Below are 22943 nucleotides of genomic sequence, written 5' to 3' on the forward strand. Positions count from 1 at the left end.
ACTTTAGTACATCAATAATGTGCCTGAGTTCAATGGGATTAGTTAAATGGGAAGTAGACATTTATTTTTCAGATTAAGTAGTTGCAAAGCCACTATTTTCACCAACACAATGTGCCCAAATACACAAAACATATATAAATTCATCTCAGAAACAAAGGAACTTGTTTCAAACTCCAGTTTTTTTCTTTAACTAAAAGTTATTGTCATAAACCCACTGTTACATTTCAGTCAAGATAACTTTCGTCAAATTGTTTATTAGCTTGCAGTTCAGATTTGGCGGTAAGGCTCTGTTCTGGGACCTCTCAGCCCCAAAGCGCTCTTCCATGAGCTACATGGAAAGGCATAAGCAGAGAGAGCGGTCAGCAGGACCCCCTGGAACAGAAGCACATACTTTACATGGCAACAGTGAACACCGTTTATTTAGACAGAAGAGGAGGTGCTGGGGTGGGGGTGCGTTGCGAAGCGTGCAGAAGTAGGTGTGTTATAGTCATTGAAATACAGCGTTGTTACTAACTCTAACTAATGGGAAGCATTTAACATGATCAGCTGAATGATAACTGGATTAGGCGATGGATGGTGTCAGTTGTTAACAGCCACTGTTAGCTGATGGGGCTTGGCTAGCTTGACTTCCGTGCCTGCCTGAACTAAGGCGATCCTCAATTTATAATAATGATTCTGGTATTTTATATGAGGAAACTGGGCTTAAAATTTTGGAAGACATTTTACATTTCATTCAACAGGCTTCTTCAACTAAGCTTTTAGAATGAACATGATTAGGTTGGCAGAGAACCTTTACATACATGTAGGATTAATTATCCTCAGGTAAAGCATTGCCTTAACTGATGAGAAGTCGAGTAAGTAAAACATAAATATATTTCTTGATTGTTGTTGTTAGCCTCGCTTGCCTTATAAATCAGATGGGATTGGTTCTATCACCCCAAACTAATAATCATAATTATAAATCCACTTTTTATAGAACTCATTGTATTACAATGCAGAATTTAGGATTTTTACCTTTGCAAATGTTGCGTTTTCAACACTAACAGTTCATTAGTAGTTGTTGTGAACTAGAACGTATCCAACAGGGTGACCAAACACATTATTTCTCAAATTGTTATGTCTCCTCTTGTCTGTGTTACAATTCTGAAGTGAAACGTGTAGGCTATTATTCACCAGATCTACAATGACTTGTTATTGAGATTTTTTAAATATGCTAATTATTTTAGTTGGACCATATATATATATATATATATATATATATATATATATTTCTATAAATTTTTTTCTGCTTGAAGTCATTGCGATGCTAAGCTAGCTCTGTGTGATTAATTATCACCTGCTGGAGCATGTTGCATGTAGAGGAGCGGAGGCAATTTTACTTCTCACATTTCCTGTCTTTTCTTCATGCACAAAACAAAAAATATTATTGGATATCCTCTTGACATCTGGGATATTACTCTGCTTCTGCAGCTTGTCCAATATTCACTCTCCCATATTACTATAGTACCCAGCTGTGCTTGTAGGTTTGTTGGATTCCTGTACTTTGCTTGAAAAGTAAGAGCTTCTAATTATAAAATGAGCAGATCATCAATGGTGTAATTTACAGAACATCTGGTTTGGAGAGGAGTAGTTTTTTTGTTGTTTTTTAGGGAGGTTGGTCACTGATTCAAAGCAAAATTGCTTTGCAGAGGTCTCAGTTTAAATATACTTCTGAAAACATCAATTTCGCCATGTAGAAATTTTAATTGTTCGGCATTTCTGAACCTTTAATGAGCGCACGGATACACAAATCTTCATATTCATTATACTGATGACAGAGGGATGATAATGGGCCGTAGGAGGCTGAAAAAGGTTCTTATTGACCTTTTTTCCTGGCATACTACCATGCAAGCAAGATAGAAAATAATTGGCAAGTCTGTTGCAGGTACAGTAAATCAATGGCAAAAGTTCATTCATTTAGTTCTGATAAATTTCATAATAGACTTCTAATCCCTGGAAAAATAGTTTCAAGTATAATCATATGCAGTACATTTCTAAACAGTTTGTCCAAACCAGTGGGTGTGCACTGTAGCTGTTCCCACTCAACGTTCTTGAAGCAGAGTTTAGGTTTGGAAAAAAAATTATGTGACAAGTATTTTAACTTTACAGTTTGACCCACATCCCATCTGTTATCATTGAGGAGGCGGGGTTTATGATCTATGCTGCAGCCAGTCAGCAGAGGGAGCTCTAGAAATAAAAGCCTCACTCCACCAGGGAGCTTGTCTCGTCTAATCTTTTTACAGTCTATGGTCCAAACCATCATTCCTTTCATTACCAAACTCACATTCTCTTCTTATTTTGCTTCAATGGAGAAGATAATGTGTCTAATTCACATATGAAGATTTGCATCAGTGAAACTTTTTGAAAGTATCTGATAAGAATGTGCAATATATCGTCGTTCACGATATATTGTCAAACACATTCTCACGGTAAGAATATGTCATCCCACGATAGAAACAATAAATGCCCATGTCAGAAATTAGCGAGGGCCACGGGCCATTTGTCCCTCAATTTAGCCAAGAATCCCCATAAAAACCTTGCTCCACGGTCCAAAATTGCCCACAAGTTTGTTGCAACAACTTATTTTTCTCTGGAGCGGAGCACTGTTCACGGCAGCAGAGCCTCCACGGTGTGCACCACCGCTGCTCCCACCCCACAGCCCTCACACACGCACTGACACTGGTGCTCATCACGGTTACCTGAGGCTGCCGTGCCGCGATACAACATGGACCGCTACGTTGTTAAAACCAGATAAACATCCAACAAAGGGATCCAATCCAACTTCCTCCGTCAGATCCACCCAAAGTTCCGCAAACACGGGGACAGAGATGAACCCGCAGCAACGATTATGAACTGGACACTCAACTAAAGCTAACTATGCTAAGCTAACCCACCAACACACTGACTGGGCTAAGAGCTAACCCTAACTACTCCATATAAGGAATAGACCAAATAAAAACTACACGTCTTACTGTCATAAACCCACAGAGAGCCATTGATTTGTTTATGGTCAGATTTAACACTTGTATGGAAGGATAAAAGCTAAACATGTCACACGTTGTGTGAAATAAATGTTAGCATAAATACTAACGTCACTTTTCGCTATTTTTAAGACAACGCTGGTTCCATTAGACTAATGTAACTATTGCAATTATTACACCAAAATATACTGAATGATGAAATCATCAGCTTGATCTGGTTTAATTATAGGAAATCAGAGTTATTTATCAATCATAACTTTATGTAACTCATTATCAGATAAATGAAACAAGTAAACAGCAACAGTAAAAACACTAATGAAGTCATTTGTGCTTTTCATGTGCTTCATTTTTTTTGTGAAAATAATTCCATTTTAAGTGAGGAAAGAAATTAATTACATAAAATAACACTACTATAGTGACCCACATGCACAAATATATTCCATAAAATATCAGCTCATGAGCTCTTTGAGTCAGCACCTATTGTAGCCTTTTTTAATGTGTCTAGTGTTGATGTATTCAAATGTATTTGTGTTTGTAAGGAACCTGTTTACACTTTAAGTTGGAAATTGTTTTATTTATTTATTTATTGTTTTTTTTTTTTAAATTTATCGTGATGTTTATCGTTATCGTGATAAATACCAGAAATTATCGGGATATATATTATATATACTAAATTACCCCAACAAGTTTCATCTGGATTGGATCTGCATTGCATATTTCATTGCAATTCTTTTTAAAAGATTGGGGTATCCATACATTTGGACCTACTGTATGGTTATTATAAATCAGATCACTGATCCAGATAACAGAATATCCTATATTTTTCTTCTTCTTCTTCTTTTCCTTATGGTTGTTCCCTTCAGAAGTTGCCACAGTGGAACCTCTACATCCATCTAACCCTATCCTCTGCATCCTCTTCTCTCAAACCAACTGACTTCATGTCCTATTTCACTACATCCATAAATCTTCTCGGCTTCCTGGCTGGCAGTTCCAACCTCAGCATTCTTCTGCAAATACTGTATATTCACAGTCCCTCCACTGTACATGTCCAAATTATCTCAGTCTGGCCTTTCTGACTTTATTCATTGAACATGTGTCATCCCTCTCATGTACTCATTCCTGATCCTATCAATTCTCGTCACTCAAGAGAATCTCAACATCTTCATCTCTGCTTCCTCCTCTCCTAACCCTTCCCTATCCTAGTATAACCTGCTACTGTATCTAAATAATACAACATGGCTGCTCTCTTTTATCACACATCCCACCTGACACTGGCAGGATGTGAATTGTTGACCCAAAGTACTTAAAATCCTCCACCTTCTTTATTTATACTCCCTGTAACCTCACCGCTCCTCTTGGATTCCTCGCATTCAAACACAGGACATACCTCCACCTTCCTAGATGTTCCTCCACCTGCTCTTCGTACAGATCACAATGTCATCTGCAAAGATCATATTCCATGGAGCTTCCTGTCTAACCTCATCTCGTCAGACTGTCATCACCATACACATACGTATGTGGTCCTAACCCCATATGTGTAATAAACTTCACCTCACGAGAATAGAGCACCTGCTGCTGTTGTCTAGGATGACACTAGAATGTACGAGGCATGGCCAGATGAGGTGTCACGGGAGACCATAATACTTTCGCGTAAATTAATCTAGTGTTTCGTGCTTGCCAACAGGATTTCCTTCGTTTTTTTGTGCTACATAGTACAAATGTCAAACTACGTTAACCCTCTAATCCTAATCCGACCCTAAACCTAGCCACCAAACACTGTGACTGAACCCATAACCTAAGCCTAAAATCTAACCCTAACCTAACAGGAACTATTAAACCCAGGCCTTTAAACCTTTCTGGACCTGAAATTTATTCTGGACAGCAGTAAATAACTTGAAATTGAAATGCATCAGTTTAAAATAATTTAAAGCAGCACCAAAAAAATTATGCTGAGGATTCAAACTTTAACATGAATGCATATGATCATATTGTGGAAAAATCCATATGTGACATCACTTTTTGATAGTTGAATTAAGTCCCTGACTCAATTATGAATAAATGCATAGGTTTGAATGACATGTTTGATCCAAGCTTATGAAACTCAATATGACGACTGTCGTTCATTTTTTTATATATCAGAAGCACACTGTGCACATTACTCAAACAGGTGCGTGGTAAGGTCACAGGAGATAGATTTCTCATTTATTCCCTGTGATGCTGGAAGCAGCTGCTTGGTCCCCCCTTGCCTTGCCGTGCCATTTAAGGGTTTTTATCTGCAGTCTTGCTGAGGCTCAAGAGATGAACAGCAGAGAAAGACGAACGAGTTTCATTATAAATCTTTTCGAGTCTCCATGTGAACCATTTCTTACTTCTTTCCATCTCTGAATTTGTAATTTTGCAGCTGATCTCAACAGCCGATTCCCAAAACATAGGGGTTGCTCTATATTTCATACCTACAGGTCAATGTGTCTTAACTTGATTTCCTTATTGCATCTGATGTGACAGACAACTGAAAGCAAGGAAATATTACTTATAGATGAATAGATTAGAGATGGAGAAATTATTTTTCTCCCCAATATAAATGTCATAATGGAGTTAATACCTTCTTTTCGCGGGTGCTCTGGTTTACTCCTACAGTTGATTAAAAGTGGTATGAGCTGCTGTTCATCCATCACTTTGAATACGATTACAATATTCACAGCTATAATGTATGTTTTTTTTTTTTTCAATAGACATTGTATTATGGGCTTTTTCAAAGTGATACAATTTTCAATTATACTCTTACTTAGAAAGCAGTTTAGTATCACATGTTTTATACTACAAAACACAACAAATATCATGTGTTTTGTGTTGCTCAAAATAATTATTTAAAAATTTATTTAAAAAAAAAAAAGCACATACATGCATTTCCAAACATGATAAAAAAAATATTTTCTGACAAATTACAACATTTAAAAGCAAAACTAGGTTAGCAAACATGCAGCTCAGCAGATTTTTTTCTGCCAAAGTTGAGATTTAGCTTTTCCTATAATAATTAGCTGCACTGTTCCCTATTACAGTGTAAATGTTGACAGTAGAAGAACTCAATCTATTGTTGTTTTTTTACATTAACCTATCTATGTTTTTTGGTTCAATTCAACAATCCACAATCTATAGGACATAAAGAGAGCTGGTGTATGACTTAAAGTAGTTCAGGGCATTTTTGAATAGCGAAATGTAGCCTTTATTTTATTTGCTTAATATTGGCTCATTTCAAAGAGCCAAACCTCTATTGTTCTTATTTTCAATGTAATAAATCTCATAACACAGTAAAAATACCACCATTCACTGACATGTACAAGGCTAGACAATCATTATCATGGTGCACACAGGGTATCACCTGTAAATGCAGTAATGGATGATTTCTATGTCAGAAGTGGCTCCAGGCAACTCTGCTGATGAAAATGGATAATTGAATGAAATAGATGAAAGAAGAGCAGGATGAGTGACCGGTGCTCATGTGATGCCGTGTTCTACTTCTGTGGTAAAGATATTCAGACTGAGGGTTTTTTTTAACACAGTCCAGGGAGACGCACTCAGGCCATGCTTCGTCTGTCTTTCGTTGTGTCACTTTCAATTTAAAAAAGAATAACGCATTTGCTTTTGCTTGCTTGATTTTTGCAGAATAAAGACGTTCAAACTAGAGCTGGGCGATATATCGAATATACTCGATATATCGCAGCTTGTAGTCTGCGCGGTGTTGAAAATGACCATACCGTTAAACTCGTGGACTTTTTTTTTTTTTTTTTTTTTTTTTTGAAATGTCATCTTAATGACAACATGCACAAAAGGGCACTATTTGTTTTAAAATATTGTAGTGGCATTATGTACAAAAAGTGCACTTTAATTTTGTGTTTTGAAATGCCATGTGAGTTGCATCCTGCACTAATGTCTTGTTTTGAAATGTCTCTGTGACAATTTTGCACAGAACGTGCTCTTTCTGTTGACAATTTTATGTTTGAGCCACTCACTGTTTAATAAATAGTTATGTCAACTTTGACTTAGTTGTGATATCCCCTTTTTTGCATGAAAGTTTAAAATTGGCATATATTAATGCAGTATGATCAAGAATGTTTTAATGTAGACATATAGAATCATCATACTGGTGTGATTTTGTGCATCAAAGTGTTAATTCAAGGGTAATGCAAAATATCGAGATATATATCGTGTATCGTGACATGGCCTAAAAATATCGCGGTATTTATAAAAGGCCATATCGCCCAGCCCTAGTTCAAACCAGAGTAAATGTCTGAATACAAATTGTTGCTTGTGGTCGAAGATTTTTACTGGCTAAACTCAACCTAACAAGGGATTCATGATAGTTATATAGTTGCACGATACACACGGTACCCCGCGGTGCCAAATTGTAACGGTTCCTACTATACTAGAAATTCTATGCAACGGTACTACCGTGGATTACGATACTACCGGTACCAGTTTCCCCTACATTGCGGCTGCTCTATTCTCCTCCCGGGTTCTCACTGCACAGTCTAAGCCACTGCACAGTCTAAGCCACTGCACGCTACTCACCAACATGGCAACCGAACTCCACAGCTGCTGAATGATTGGCTGTTTGCCTGTTACTGGTGACGTCCGGAGATATGATAGGCTGTTTCTACACATTGGGTCCGCCCGTCTGTAGCTGATTGGCTGTTTGTGCATTTTTGCCATCCAGAACGAGCTCCATGAAGACAGCTTTGCTACAATAGAAACTTGCTTCAAAACAAACAACAAACAGCAATATTATGAGTGTGTGTGGCTTAAATTGTAACCAAGTCCATACTTCTTGTGCAATCTAATGTTTCACCTCATCGGGGTGCGGCACTTATTCCAGGTTCAGAAGTGTGTAAGAGGAAAAGGACTTAAGCAGATGGGAGAATGTCATAAAGCCAGATTTGAATGGGAACGCCCATATTTCAGGGCTGCTCCACGCAGAGTGCGTAACTTGGATGGAGGCGCACAGTGACTGACTTAAGTACAGGGGAAGAATAGCGCGCAGCCAAAAACAGTCCCGCTTCCCGGCTTTTTTGATTTACGGGCATGGGAGAATGGAGCCCATAGTGAAGTTCAATTAAAAAGCAGTACTTTAAAAGCACTTTCATTGGCTTTCTCACTGACTGACAGTTTTAATAGTGCACTCAACAAAACAAATCCCATGATGCAGAAAACTGTGACAGTGCTTGCCTTCCAGCATTGGCTACAAAGTGTTTTTATTTCATTATAAAAAAAATTCCAGCTCCCTTTCACACTTCGGATGTGCCCAGAGGAACTCTCAACACTGTGACACTCAGCCAAGCCCAGTGTGGATCTCTCAATAACTGCAGAAAAAAAGCAGAGGTATGACAGGCGCAGGAGAGATGGATGGATGTGCTTGTTTTATCGATTAAGTACTGAACAAACTAGAATATTTACATTTCCTAAAGAAATGCTAGCGAGGATGCATAGCTATAGCATTAACTTAACAATAGCATTATCATTAATCGAACATTAGAATTACCTAGCATTAGTATTCGCCTAGCAACAGCATTATCCCAGCATTAGCACGAACCTGGCATTAACATTAGCCTAGCATTTTCATTAACATAGAAGTAGTTGAACATTAACAATAAGGTTGAAATGGGTTGAACAAAATGGTTTGCAAACTGGAGCAGCTGCACTCTAGCTTATCAAGCTGTCCACTCTAAAATTGGGATTGAAGCTGAGAAGTCAATGCAGTTTCACAAAAAATTCAAAAAATTACAAATTATCAAAGTACAAGCATAATCTGGGAACTTTCTGAACGTTTTGATAGCTTATTTGTCAAAATCGGACAAACTGTGTAGGAGGCGTTAACGCAGAGGGAAGAAAAAAAACGTTAGAAAATATTGTACACAATTTAGGTGATCAGTCTCTAACAAATCAACAATATTGTAAGTATAAGGTAACTAATTTGAAAATACAATCTCCGAAGTCAACAATAACACGAAATGATATGTGAGTAAAGCTTGCAGGGTACAAAGATATGCCTGTTAGTCCCCCAGTATGAAGTGACCAGTATCCTCAGATGGTGAAAACACTGTTGTCACATACAACTGATGATTTCCTGCCCCAACTGTTAAAAAAAAGAAATTTGTCCTTGTCAATAGTTGTCATGCTGTTTACCCATGCTTGGTTGCATTTTTGCCCTCACAAATAAATAGCCCAACTGACCAACACAAGTTTCTTCATCTTTTATTATAAAATAAAGCTTCATGATTCATTATATTGTGTTACATTTTCAGTAAAGAAATAAGGCTGGTATATGTTGTATGATAAAACAGAAATGGTATCAAATTGTGGAGAAAAAAGATGCGTATGTTTTATTAAGCTTTGGGAAATGGAAGCTCTAAATGCCAGAATTTGAAAATGAAGTGTTGCTTCTAAATGCTAAAGTACAAAGAGTCAGTCAGAGAGGAGGGAACACTATAAGCTTTCTGGTTGATCTTGCCTGTATTTGTAATATTTATTTCCTTTTTGATAAAAGCTGTTATCCAGTCTATATTTATACAGTCATTGTGTCTATTGAGCCTATCTCAGGTTAAAGATAACAAAATGTAATCTTTTGTTTACAAAGTGGTTATCTAAACAAATATTACATATATCCATATAAAAAGTCTGTTCTTCTAGCTTGTGTATTTTCTAAGAGGGAACTGGGAGAAAACTAAATAAAGCTCCTAAAGACAATAACAATACATTCCCATGGGCGTTCAGGTCGGTTTTTCTATAATATAGTTTAGCAGCACTGACTCAGCTCACATAACTCATTTTAAAAGAGGTTTAAACTTTACATGTGTTTTCTCTCTGTGTGAGAGTTTCTTTTAAAGCAGCGATTCTCAACTGGTGGGTCGGGACCCAAAAGTGGGTCGCGTACCTTTACTGGGTGGGTCGCGGACAGCTGGTAAAAAAAAAATAAATACTTAATATCTCTCATATTGGACTTGTCTTTTATTTTGAAAGACACTTTTTTTGACAGGCATGCTGTGAACTGTATGTTGCACAGGAAAATATATAGATGTACGTTTTTAAAAAAAATAATTGTGCGTGTGCGTGTGTGTAAACACATTTATTAATTTTTCTTGCTAGACTTTGAGTTACTGTGTGGGGAACAAAAAATGAATCCAAGCCAATATCATTAGTCAATATTAAGTCTTGCATTTGGTGATTAAAAATACCAAGAAGAAGTGTGTGAGCCTCTGGCATGGATTGGGCACAACTCAAAGCATGAAACACAAATGAAATGTGTCAAAAGCAGACCGAGCTGCTGTCTGGTGTTTGATAGCTCTCAACAATACCTGCACCTGCTATTTTCACTTTATGGTCCAGCTCAAATGTTTTCAGCTGCTCTATTTTTAGATTTGTAAAGGTTGCTCTGATCTAGCCTTTTGGTGCAGTTTCACCTTTGTGAATACTGAATTACACACAGTAATTTGACCGAGATGTATTTACATATGCGGATATGTTGAGCTGCCCGACTAGCAGCTGAGGGACACTAATTAATGTTCAGAGATGCTCTACTGTAAATAGCTGCCATGTAAAGTGCATAAATATCGTTGCTTTTGGTGTGGATGTTGATGCTGAATAAATGCTGACTTCAGGGCCAAACTAATCTCCTCTTCAGCTCTCCACTGCGGGTCAAGATGACCGTGTTATAGGCTTTGTGACGGTTCACGGCTCATGAAACCCAGGGAGAGCAATTTGATGGAAAGTAGTGGTGCTAAGCTAAAGGTGAAGGTAAAGCAGCAGTGAACTGTCACTTGGTTTCTCTCTTTATCTGAAATACGACTTGTTTCTACTGCCTTGTTATCACAACTTCATGCAACTGCTGGAAAATGTCTAGTTTAGGTCATTTTTTAATTTTTTTTAATCGTAGGACGTTATCTATCATAAGACCTTTCTGTGGATGGAAGGACTCAGACATTAGGTGTTAATCAGAACATAGAAGCAGTGCCTTAAAAACAAGACAATTCATCTTTATTTCCTCTTTGCCAGTACAAAATTCACTTAAACCATTTCAGAAAATCCAGAGAGCAGCCCATACTCAGAGGTATAAAGAGTACTGATATACTGTATCTTACTCAAGCAGAAGTACTGTTACTGGATTTAATATGTACTCAAGTACAAGTAAGTCATACATAAAATAATCAAGTAAAAAGTAGCTCAATTTAAATAATACTCAAAGTAAAAGTTACTAGTTATTTTCACCCTCCCATGTTTATTTCTGGTAATAAATCATGCCATGGTTCCCTTGCATACAGTAAACATCTCATGTATAAACTTAAAAAGAAAGAGACCAAATCTTGTACAATTATTTTTTTAAATAGAATAATACCAATGAATTCAATTTAAAATTGAAAAAAAAAATTCAGGCTCTAAGAATAGGTAAATTAATGAACTCTAAAACTGAGAAATAATCTGCTTTGTCGGCTATGATGTGATGCATTTGATTGTTGTCTGGTCATTTCATTTTTCTAGTTTCACAATGTGCATTGATCATTTTAAATTAAATTTAATTAAAAAATATAATTTACTCAGTAACAGTTGATGTAGAAATGTAATGAATTACTTCTTTTAAAACGTATAGTACAAGTACCATTTCTGATTTGGATATATTATTATAATAATAATAATAATAATAAAAATAATAATAATAATACATTTTATTTGTAGAGCACTTAACATTTCAAAATCTCAAAGTGCTACAGAGTTTGAAAGAACAAAGGAAATGTAAAAACCTAGAAAACATCCAAAAGAGAAATTAGTAGACGTCTTTTTTATTGAAAGATGAGTCTTAAGGCTTTGTTTAAAAGCAGCTGTAGTCTGTGGGGCCTTACCCATAAAAACAACTCAATTACAGTAACTCCAGTAATCTGTTACTTTCACCTCTGCCCATACTTGATTAAATTCATTTTTATGTATTATACATGTTCCTGTCATCAGTTACTTCCATTCTTAAAAGACACAAGCAATATCAGATTTTCAGTGACACAGTATTATTCTACAGCTGTTAGTTTTTTCACAAAATGAATCCAGTCTTTTTGTTTTCTTCTTTCAGTATTATATTATCTGATATAGGCCTAGGATACATAGACATATGGATGCAATCATCAGTTATTGTTAAAGTTGATTTTAGGCTGTTTTGGACATTTTTGTACATACAGGAAGAACATGTCATTTTAATCTGAAAGGCAACAGCACTATCAGAGCTATCTTCCACACCACTGTTATTTGTACTTCCCTTGACATTGATTTTGTTCTATGTTTCATACAATACAATACATATTATGTGTGTCGAGCCTGCTGTATAAAGGGACAAGATGTTACTAATTAGAGCTGTGGCTCATAGAGAAATGTAGCTGTAAGAATTGCTTTTTTCAAAGGGAAAATGTGGTTTATTACAGCTACGAGGATGCATCCGGTGCTTGGTAGTGGTGTGAAAAAAAATCAATTTCACGATATATATAGTGATTTTTTTTCGGGTGCCGATTTTAAATCGATTTTTTTTTTTATTTAAATTGTTTTGTTTTTTTAAAATTTTTTTTTTTTTTTTATTTCATTTTTTTTTAATACTTACTCAATATTTTTGTGTATTTGTGCAATATTTCAGTGGTGGTTATAATGCTTTCAATGTGCTGCAATGGTTATTTGATGCACTTGATTTTATGATGGCAGTGTGTAATTCTGCAATATTTATGTATGCACATTTTATTTCCATATAATCTGTTCAGATCAGTGCTTAAACTGATACAATAGGATACATTATTTTTTCTTATTTTTGTGCATTATCAGTAACTCAGGGTGATTTATCCTTAATGTTCTCACTTATAGTTGTTACAATGCCATCATTATGTTGTCATGGTTACTTTGAAACTTCTACACAGTAGTTTCAGTGAAAAGAAACTTGTTGCACTTTATTTTATGATGGCAGTGTGTAACACTGCATTTTCTTTTTTTTAGTGAAAATGTGCAAAAACACTAATAACAAATAATAAATAGGATGTTTTGAAGCAAATAGTTTTGACTGACTTCGTCCTCTGACTGATCAATATCTTCTGATGAACATATACAGCAACTTGATTTTTCATCTCTACGTTTAATTTTTACATTAACTGGGTAGAATATCGTGATAATGTTGTATCGTGACCCACGTATTGCGATACGTATCGTATTGCAACATCCTTGCCACAACTCACCCCTAGTGCTCGGATGATCCGTGGATTATCAACCAAAGGAGATGATGACGTCAGAGGAATGTTTCGTGAACGTTAGCTGAAAATTGGTGCAGTTTTGACGAAGAGCTTCTGAAACAAAGAGAATGAAAATGGCTAATAATATTTTGTCATGAGTCCTATCAACTTCAGGATGATTGACTTTATTTTATGCCAGTTTCAGCCAAGCTTGTCAAAGTCAATTTCCTCAGTCATTTTAAAAAACTGTTTCCTGAAAACTTACATTAGTTTTTTTTTTTCTTATTGTGACACTCAAGCGTGAATAACCTGTATAAATGGGAAGAAGAGGTTTAAATATTTTTCATCCTCACTCCCTGTGTGAAAAGACATCATAAAAACCATTTTCGGACTTGTTATGACAGCGTTGAAAGAAAAATCCATTAAGATCTTTTCACCTGCTGTGACATTTGAAAGGCCAATTATCCTTGGTCTCCTGATCAATCAACTAAAAGCAAAAAAAGATGAAAAAGAATGGAGGGCAAAAGTGCATAGTTTCCATGTCTCTGTTGTTGGAATAATGGCAAAACCCTCTCTAAATTGGGCTTGTGTTGAGCAAGAGACAAGTCAACTGCAGGTATCATTTTCTAGCTTGTGGTCAAACATTAAAACACGTCAACTGCCTTCTAAAGTTTAAATCAAGGGTCTATTCATCTAAATGCATGATGCTCATGTCTTTCCTCTGTCATTTACAGGGCCAAGGAAACACAGCGCCACTCATTGGTGTCTACAAAATATCGCCCAAGAATCAGTCGACAGTTCAGACGAGGAGTTTTTTGATGCTAGAGGTAAGAATAATATTTTATTTCCACTATTTGGCATATCATCGCAATGTCATCTTGCAATCACCTTACAGTTTTAATGTGTTCAGGACCTAATTATCACTTATTGACAGATATTTGAACACTAGTCACAGTAACTTTAATCTTTGAGTGGTGCACCTCTAAACCTTTTCTCTTTTTTATGTTAAAAAAATTATTAAAAAATTCCCTTTTTGGTTTATATTGAAAAATGACTTGACAAACCAGTCATTTTCAATCTGGCATGAGGCACCATGTGAAAAGTAAGAAATAAGATGAGTTTGTCTTACTTCAGTGCCAAAAACCACTGCTTTTATTGGTAAAAGCTGGAAGATGAGACAACTGACAGTTTTTCTCATTATTCTTGAATTCAGTGTTTGAAATGACTCATGACAGGATTTCTATTGTTGTTGTGTTCCTTGAAAATAGCTTATTTATCTTTTGTAACTCAGTAAATAGCTAGGTTTCTAGGTATGGGTGCTGTTTAGCTGTGCCAAACAAAGAAATCATCTTCAATTGATGACTTATCTCAAGTTTTAGACTTTGAAGTAACAGAAAGATTGATAGTTTCAACACAACTTTAATGTTTACTCTACGATGAAAAGGTTCTTTGTCATTATACAATACATTTAGACAAATTAAAGGCCACTAGATTTTGGCCAACCTCTACCAATGTCCTTAACATGTATAGTTCTAATGTTTTGGAAAACCTGAGCACTCCAAGTAAACTCGGAAAACTAGGAGAGGACATGTACACATTGCACAGAATGGTTCCATATTCTACCTCAGTAGTTGAACCAGCAATCACAGGGCCACACTGCCCACTTTTTAAGTCTAGAACATCCTACTAACATACAGTTTTGGGTCTTATGTAACATTACGCAGTATTGTCTAAAATTCCCCAAAGCCTTTGATATAGTTATTCATTTCAAGTCTGTAATCCTGTTGTGGAGTTGGAGCCTATCCTAACTCATTTAACATTCAAGGCAGGGAGACGGGTCAGTCCAATACAGCTTTGAAACATGGAGACAGAGATATTATTTAATAATAGAATAATGTTACACCAGAAGTCGCCTGAACTGAAGTCTTTCCAGTAGGGATGTAACGATTCACTCAACTCCCGATACAATTCGATTCACGATACTGGGTTCACGATACGATTCTCTCACGATTTTTTCATTTACAAAATGGGACTGTAGACAAATTTTTTTTTTGGGAAAAAAACTAGAAAATACTGTATTATTTTCCTTATATTTTTCATTGTCAAAATAATTCCTTGATAAACTATTCAAAACAATGCAATTTAACTAAAAATAAATCTTGAATTAAATAAATAAAGGAATAATACAAATGAAAATGAAGCCTATTAATTTAAATTCTGGTTCTATAATAAACAATGCAAAACTGCATAATAGTTCTTTTTCTTTTAAAAGTGCAACTGAAAATGTATTTTGTGCCTTAACAATTGGACTTTAAAAAAAAAAAAACCGTGATTGCACTGATTTACGTCATATTTGTTTGGACCAGCAGAGGGCGCTGGTAACACAGTGGTCGGTTGGCATGCAGATATCTTGCAGTGAAGAAGATAAGCTATGCTAGCAGACAGAGCTAATAGAAAAACGTGACTTTTACAGATATTCAAGTAATATTACAGATATTCTTTTGGTGCTAAAGGGGTAATGAATCATTTATTAACATATTTAAGAGTAGAAGGCGGCCAGAAAGAAAGTATTGGCAGACTCCGCCCGCCGCCAACACTTCCGGATAAAAAAGTAAAAAAGTACTGCGATTCAATTGTCAGAAAATCGACATCAACCGTGATACCTATGAATCGATTTTTAACTGCCTTACGATTAATCGTTACATCCCTACTTTCCAGATTTCACTAACATGTCACATGGTTCATAGAAGGAGTTCATTCAAAATAAGTAGCCTAACACAATTCTCCACTTTGGATGCTTATCCAACTAAGAGGCAGTGGGCTTAAGTTCAGCTTTTATGTCTCTCATTTTACATTGATGATTTTTTCATTTTCAGAGTGTTTGTTTGTTTGTATGCACTGTGTAAGGAGGAAAAAAAAATATTTCTGCTGGCCTCAAGTCCTATGCTTTATAAAAATATTTGATGAATGGATGATAATTACCTTCCCTCATTGTGGTTTCTCTTACGCGCGCAAACACACACACACACACACACACACACACACACACACACAAATCCTTTTAGGTTTTCTCTTTTGCAAAATAGGCAAGTTCAGAGCGTAGCCTCCCAGAAAATATGAAATATTTAAGGTTATAACTGCTGTAACAGAGGCAGAGCACTGTATTACTTGAAATGTATCAAATGGAACTGGTGTCACAGTACCTACCTATAACAAGGAACCACTGGGGGAAAAAATAAAATGTCTGTGTTGATTGTGAACGGATGCGTCTCATTTCGCTCTAAGCGTCTACAGTGCAACATTCCACACTCAGCCATGAAATATCTTCACTATGTGTAAAGGTAAAATTAAAGACAATCGGATGTGTTCACTGTAATTTCATTTTGAAAGTGTGTTTTCTATGTAGAGGTATCGTTATTGTGACATAACTTGTATGAATAAACATTTATATGTTACACTGAAAGACTATCTGATCAAAACGTGTCTTAAAAAACCCAGAAATAACAATAAGACCACTGACATATGAGACACTGTGGCTACAAATAATTACAGACAGAAGATAAGAAGGCGATTCATCTAGAAATGTCAACCATGAAGCTATTTTCATCCTCTTTCATAGGATTTATGAAAAAAATAATGAAAATGCTTGAATTGCCAACATTTCAGCAACATTGTGACCAACCAATGCAAATGTCCTTTTAGTTCTTAGAATGTGAAAACCAAAAAAGCAGGAAATGAAGTGCCACATGTACAACAAAGCAGGATTCTGCTCTTTAGAAAGAAAAATAAAAGAAAGGGCTTTTGAAGGACTTTCTCTGTTGTGGCAGTAGAGTGTTTTTGTTGCTGTTAGAGCTCACTAAGAAACTGGAGCGGTATCGAGCAAAAAAGAAAACCTTTATAAACACACGCTTATTTAGAGTATTCTTATTTAGCCTGCATCCTTAAAGAAAACCATTACGTCCTTTCTCTACTTTAGTTATCTGCCAGTGCTGCGAGTGTGTGTTGGCTGTATATATAATACAGTACAAATGTTGTTCAATGTTATTCCTCTTCATCGTGGCCTATACTCGCTCATGTGTAAATGTTATGAAATATGAATTACAATGAAATAGAATTAGTGGCAGGGCTCAATTAATCTAAATTAATCCCATAACAATATTTGACACGAGAAGCCACGTTTTTCAAGTTGAAATTGATTTTGTTATATGACTGAATCAATGAAAACAATGAATGAGCTTAAACAACAAAATTGTTTATTATTTTCATCACTGAGTGCTAACATATTGTGCAATATGAATAAAGAATATTATGATTGCATTGTTCACAAACTTGTGTTTCAGTAATTTATATTCATGCTTATTCACGGAATCCGCGCTGTTTTGATTGCAAAAAAATTATTATTATTATTTATTTTTTTTGTGTTATTTTTCTGTAAATAATTAATCACATTAACACGTTAAAGTCAAAGCCCTAGCTAGAAAAGGAAAGAAGCTTTTATTGTCATTGCATAAGAACAATGAAATTGCACATGCCCCTCCTCACACACTCACACATTTTAATACACCAATACAGTTTTTTTATGATTATTATGATTTTAATTATTTCTTCTATTTATTCCGTGTTGTTATCTGGTTTCTCCTTCCTTTGGCCTTCTTTTATTATGATACATAAGACATTTGTGATTGTCAGGGTCAAAGACAAGCGCTCATCAAGACATAAATACACAAATTATTTGGGTCAAAGCATAGATTCAAAAGTTCATATCTTTAGTTAGAAGATGTTTTACATTTAGAAATCAATCAGTTTCTTGTATTGTAGATAGTTAAATATTATGTTTACTGCTGATTTAAGTCCCTGAGGTTGTTTATATCTGATTTGTCTCATCGCTAATGTACTTGCTTGTGTTATTGTTAGATTTAGATTAAGTTGAAATCCTATGTTCTGAAACTGTTTGTCCTTGTGCGTGAAAATAGGCTTCTAACAAGTTCATCTGAATATATTTTATGAATAGGATTATTGAATATAAAGACATTTAGTTATAGTATTATGGTTTTTGTTTCTTTAACTTTGTCTACACATGCTGTCGAAGGCCAATAATTATTATTTTATTTTTGAGGGGAGGAGACAATAACATGTTAATAATAGACAAATACATATATATATATACAGTATATACAAAATAGTTATTATAAAATTGAGAGAAGAGAGGGAAAAAATGAAAAACTTGAGAAAGAGGGAGAAATGATAGTTTAAATCTGGTGCCCGGCACCCAGGCAAAGGGAGGTGGCCAGGCCAGAACACGGCAGACACTGGGGGGTCTTGACGGGGACCCCACCCACAGGCCTCCTCCATAGTTTTATTTCTCCCCAAATCTGCTACCTAGCCTCAGAGCCACAGGTCATTTTTGACTGTTAATTTGACTGAGAACAAGGACCTCCCTGTCAAAGTGGTTATAGGTGAGACATCCTTATTATGAGAGATACCAAGTGTCCTCTGTCACTGCAGGTCACAACTTTCTCCAATTCTGTCACAAACCAGGTGCCTCATTCTATCAAGAAAAAAAAAAAGAAATCCTTCAAAATTCTGCCTAAAAAAGACTAAAGCCTCACAGCAGAGAGAGTGCAGCTGTCATCTCCGTTAACTAAGCCCTTTGCTCCTTGTGCAGGCGTAAACATATGCTTACATGCACGCTCACACTAGGTTCTGAGATCGTGCCAGTAGCGCTGATGAAAACAGACGTGTAACACACACACACACACACAGCTGTGGTGGGTCCCACTACTGGCACTTAAAAAAAATCCTGTGAAGACATTTTGTACTTCTGTCTCCTTCCCCTCCAATGCTGCCGAGTGTAAAACACTCTCATTCTCTGGCAGAGAACCAAACCCAGGCATGCACTCTTGAATGAAAAGAGATAAAAAGCCGTTCTGAAGATCACATTTGATTGCATGGTAAAGAAGAAAAACAAAATACACAGCGGCCTTATTAGGAATACGTTTACTCTGAGGAAGGACACGATAGAGCGTCAAATTGTTTACTCTGAACACAACCAGAGGGAAAGTATCTTCTTAACCGTTTTCTGAAAAGACTGACATAGACTTATTTGTTGTCGATGTTTAATGGTCCATTCACTGAAAAGACTGCGTATGGAGATATTGCACTCTTCTTAGAGTTTAATTGTTCTACTTCGCCCATAGCATTGTGTCAGTGCAATCTGTGTGGGATTGATTTCTGTTTTATTTGTTTGTTTAATGAGACAAATGCTGAGCTCCTTCTTTTAACAAATGTGGCCTAAAACTTTTGAAATGTACTTTTTAGAAAATCTGGTAGCACTTGAAGTTTTACACATTATGCTGTAATTATTATGACAGGTCACAAGTCATTAGCATGAATAAGGTGTCATGAAGGTTTTCATGAGGTGTCTTTCTTTACCCTAACCCTTCATTACCCTCACCCCTAACCGTACCTAACACTAGATCCCTCCACCTAACCCAAAAAAAGGCCAACATAGCTCCAAAGGTGTCCTAATTTAGCGAAAGGTGTCACAAATTAGCAAACACTTGATGACAGCCTTCATGACACCCTTATTCAAGCTAATGACAGCGTAATGTCAGCCTTATGTATAAAACTTTAAGTAAAGTGTTACCAAAGATCTATGCCTAACAAAACCCATTATAGAACCTATGTTCCGCCATCTTGAAATCACATGATTTATGATGTCACACGGCCCCATTTGCCTGTAAAACCTCATTGTGTTTCTATTGGAGTGAAGCATTCCGCCTGCTTTTTAGGTGATTTAGCAGCTTTTTTCACTCAAAATGCCCAATTTGTGCTGCTTTTGGGTGCTCTAAATCAGCGATTCTCTCCTGGTGGGGGGACCCAAAAGTGGTCATAAATAAATAAATACTTAGTGTCTCTTAAGGGTGGGCGATATGATTTCTTGGTAAAATCACGATCACAATTTTGTCATGATCTTTTTCATTCAAATCATTTAGACTATTAGCCCTAAATGGAAAAAAGGAATAAAAGAAAATTTAAGACGAAGTAATTTTCAAATAATTTAAAAAATTGTATGTAAGCAATTCATCAAACTGGTTCCAAGTACAATTAACATCAAACAAAGGGCTGACATGTTTCTTATAGTCTTTTTACATAGTTTAACTAAAGTGGTTTAGCATTAGCAACACATTGGTACAAAACAAGGCAGCAGATTAGTCTAGTGATTTCCATTTGCTTTTGAGGTTTGAGGTATCTTAATAAATCCTACTTAAAACAGTGTTTTGAACGCCTCATTTCACACAGTTTTAGACAATAATATCCTTTACAATATAATAATATAATATACTGCTTTGGTTACATAGGCCTGGGTGATATGGACCAATATTCATATCTCTGTATTTTTCCTCAAAATGGCAATAGGCGATATAAACTCCATTCAATTTTTTTTGTTTTTTTCAATAGTTTTACAAGAAAAGCAATAAGGGTCAAAGTCAGTTGAGAAAAATGCCACAAAGACCCTTTTATTAATTACTAGCAGCACAATATCAACATTTTGTGTCACTTTTGACTTTATCCTTCATTAATGCTCAAATGTGTGATTAAATTCTGTATTGTTGTGTTTTTCAGAGCAGCTCTGAGCTGCTTAAAGTAGTTTTTAAAGTAAATCACATTTGGGACACTGTCCCTTTAAGAATGTGTAAACTTCCCCGTTAGCTGCAGCTTATTGCTCTGGGGGAGCGGATCAGCGTACTTCTGCCCTGTTTAAGCGCTCAATAATTCTTCGGTGTCTGTAATACTGACATGCTGACTAGAATTAGCTCAAAACTCTAACAAATGGTGTGATTTGGCAGAGAAAAAACCTGTGAATGTGCTGTGTATGGACAACAGGCATATGACGCAGACGTGGCACCGCTAGGGTTAAAATGTGCACTACAGACGGTTCTACGATCGCCGTGATTTGGAAGATCTTCATGTTTTAATCCTTAATGATCTAATATTGTCAGATCGCACACCCTTAATGTCTCTCATGTTGGACTTGTCTTTTATTTTGAAAGAAACTTTTCTTTTGACAGACATACTGTACTGTGAAAGACATTTTGCACAGGAAAATATCAACATGAATATTTTTTAAAAGATTGTGTGTTTTTTCAAAAAAAAAAAAAAAAAACATGGGCTGTGGTAGGCGATTTTCTCCAAGTACACTTTTTAAATTTTTGGTTGAAATTGTCTTTATGTCCTGACAAAAATCAAGATCTTTTGTGCTCTGAAAAAGGAACTAAGAAAATCTGTCAACTGTAGCAGCTGTAAATCTGTAATAATTTCGACCATTGGAAAAAATCTAACCGTTTCTTTTTTAACCAATCTCGTCTCCCTGCTCGTTCTCAATCTCTCGCTTGCAGAAGCTCACACTGAAAGCGCGTCACCACTGACAGAGTTAAAAGTTTTAAAACAGAGTTTTTGGTCACGTTTTTTTGACATATATAGTGATGAAGTTTATTGTTTACTTTCTGTTGAGTGAGACATGAGACAACAAAGTTTCTACACAATAAAAGTGATGTGCTGAGCTCCTCTTCTGCAGCAGCTGTGCGCATGCATGTGAGTGCGACGGAGCGGACAGAGGAGGGGGTAAAGGCGGAGCCGTCGGGGAAGCTACATTCAGACCCGCTGACTAGTTAATCTTACAACTTTAAAATGATGATTTTCTATTTTTTTTCTGGACTGAATGTGTCCTGGGGCTGATGAATTATTGCCAACTTCATTGCCACATTGTGTATAAATGAGAGCTGTGGACAAGTCCGACAGCTTTGCAATCTGTTATTTCAGATTTTCTATTCAATTGCTTGATTTTAAAAAGTGAGAAGAATTGAAAGGAAGACTTTTACTTTGGCAGCTCCAGCAGGATAATGCCGTGATAAAATGCTATTGTGTTTGCATGCAACTAGGTCATTTATTTATTAACGTGTATCCACTTTACTGTGGTGTAACCACTGTACGATTGTGACATGGTAAAGATGGACATTAAAGGGGACATATCATGCTAAATCCACTTTTTTAGCCCTTAAATGCATTTTGTTGTATATTTAGAGTGCTTAGAAGTACAGAAAAAATCTAATTAGTCTCTTCAGGTGCTCCGTAGATATCTTTATATTCTGTTTTGCTCATATTTTTCAATCTGTTTCGATTTTTCTATTCTCTATTACGTTTTTTTAACTATTACATCACAGTATTTGCAGCGGAACTGCCAAATTAGTACATCAACTCCAGGTCCAACACTTCGAGCAATCCGCCATTTTTATTTCTCGCTTTTATTTTGTAGTCCAAGCTCAAGGATGCCGAAGTTTCGAGAGGATAAGTCAAAATGTTCGGTTGTTGGATGTAGTAACCCACACGCTTCATTACACCGTCTCCCAGCATCAGAACCTTTTCAAAGTGCCTGGTTGAGTCTTATTTTTCCCGGAAATGTACCCACATCTGTGGGTAAGGTCATTTTTGTGTGCGCGCAGCACTTCAAGGATGACTGCTTCAGCAACCTCCGCCAGTATAAAGAAGGATTTGCCGAAAGACTTTGTCTGATTAAGGGTTCAATTCCTTCTATCTTTGGAGACGACGAACAGAGCACTTCGGTAAGCTGTAAATAACGCTAAAAAGTGTGATGATAAGACGTCCCTGTCATTGTTTTGTT

The 22943-nt window shown here is 36.2% G+C and overlaps 1 protein-coding gene across 1 annotated transcript in view; it reads left to right on the forward strand.

Moving 5' to 3' along the window:
• LOC114474850 (membrane-associated phosphatidylinositol transfer protein 3-like) overlaps nt 1-22943 on the forward strand; it is a 115662-nt gene that overhangs the window by 13046 nt on the left and 79673 nt on the right. The window contains exon 2 of the mRNA XM_028465412.1: nt 13996-14088. Coding sequence (XP_028321213.1) covers nt 13996-14088 — 93 coding nt within the window. The remainder of the gene's footprint in view (nt 1-13995; nt 14089-22943) is intronic.

This window comes from Gouania willdenowi, chromosome 13 (assembly GCF_900634775.1).
Source record: "Gouania willdenowi chromosome 13, fGouWil2.1, whole genome shotgun sequence".
NCBI lineage: Eukaryota > Metazoa > Chordata > Actinopteri > Blenniiformes > Gobiesocidae > Gouania > Gouania willdenowi.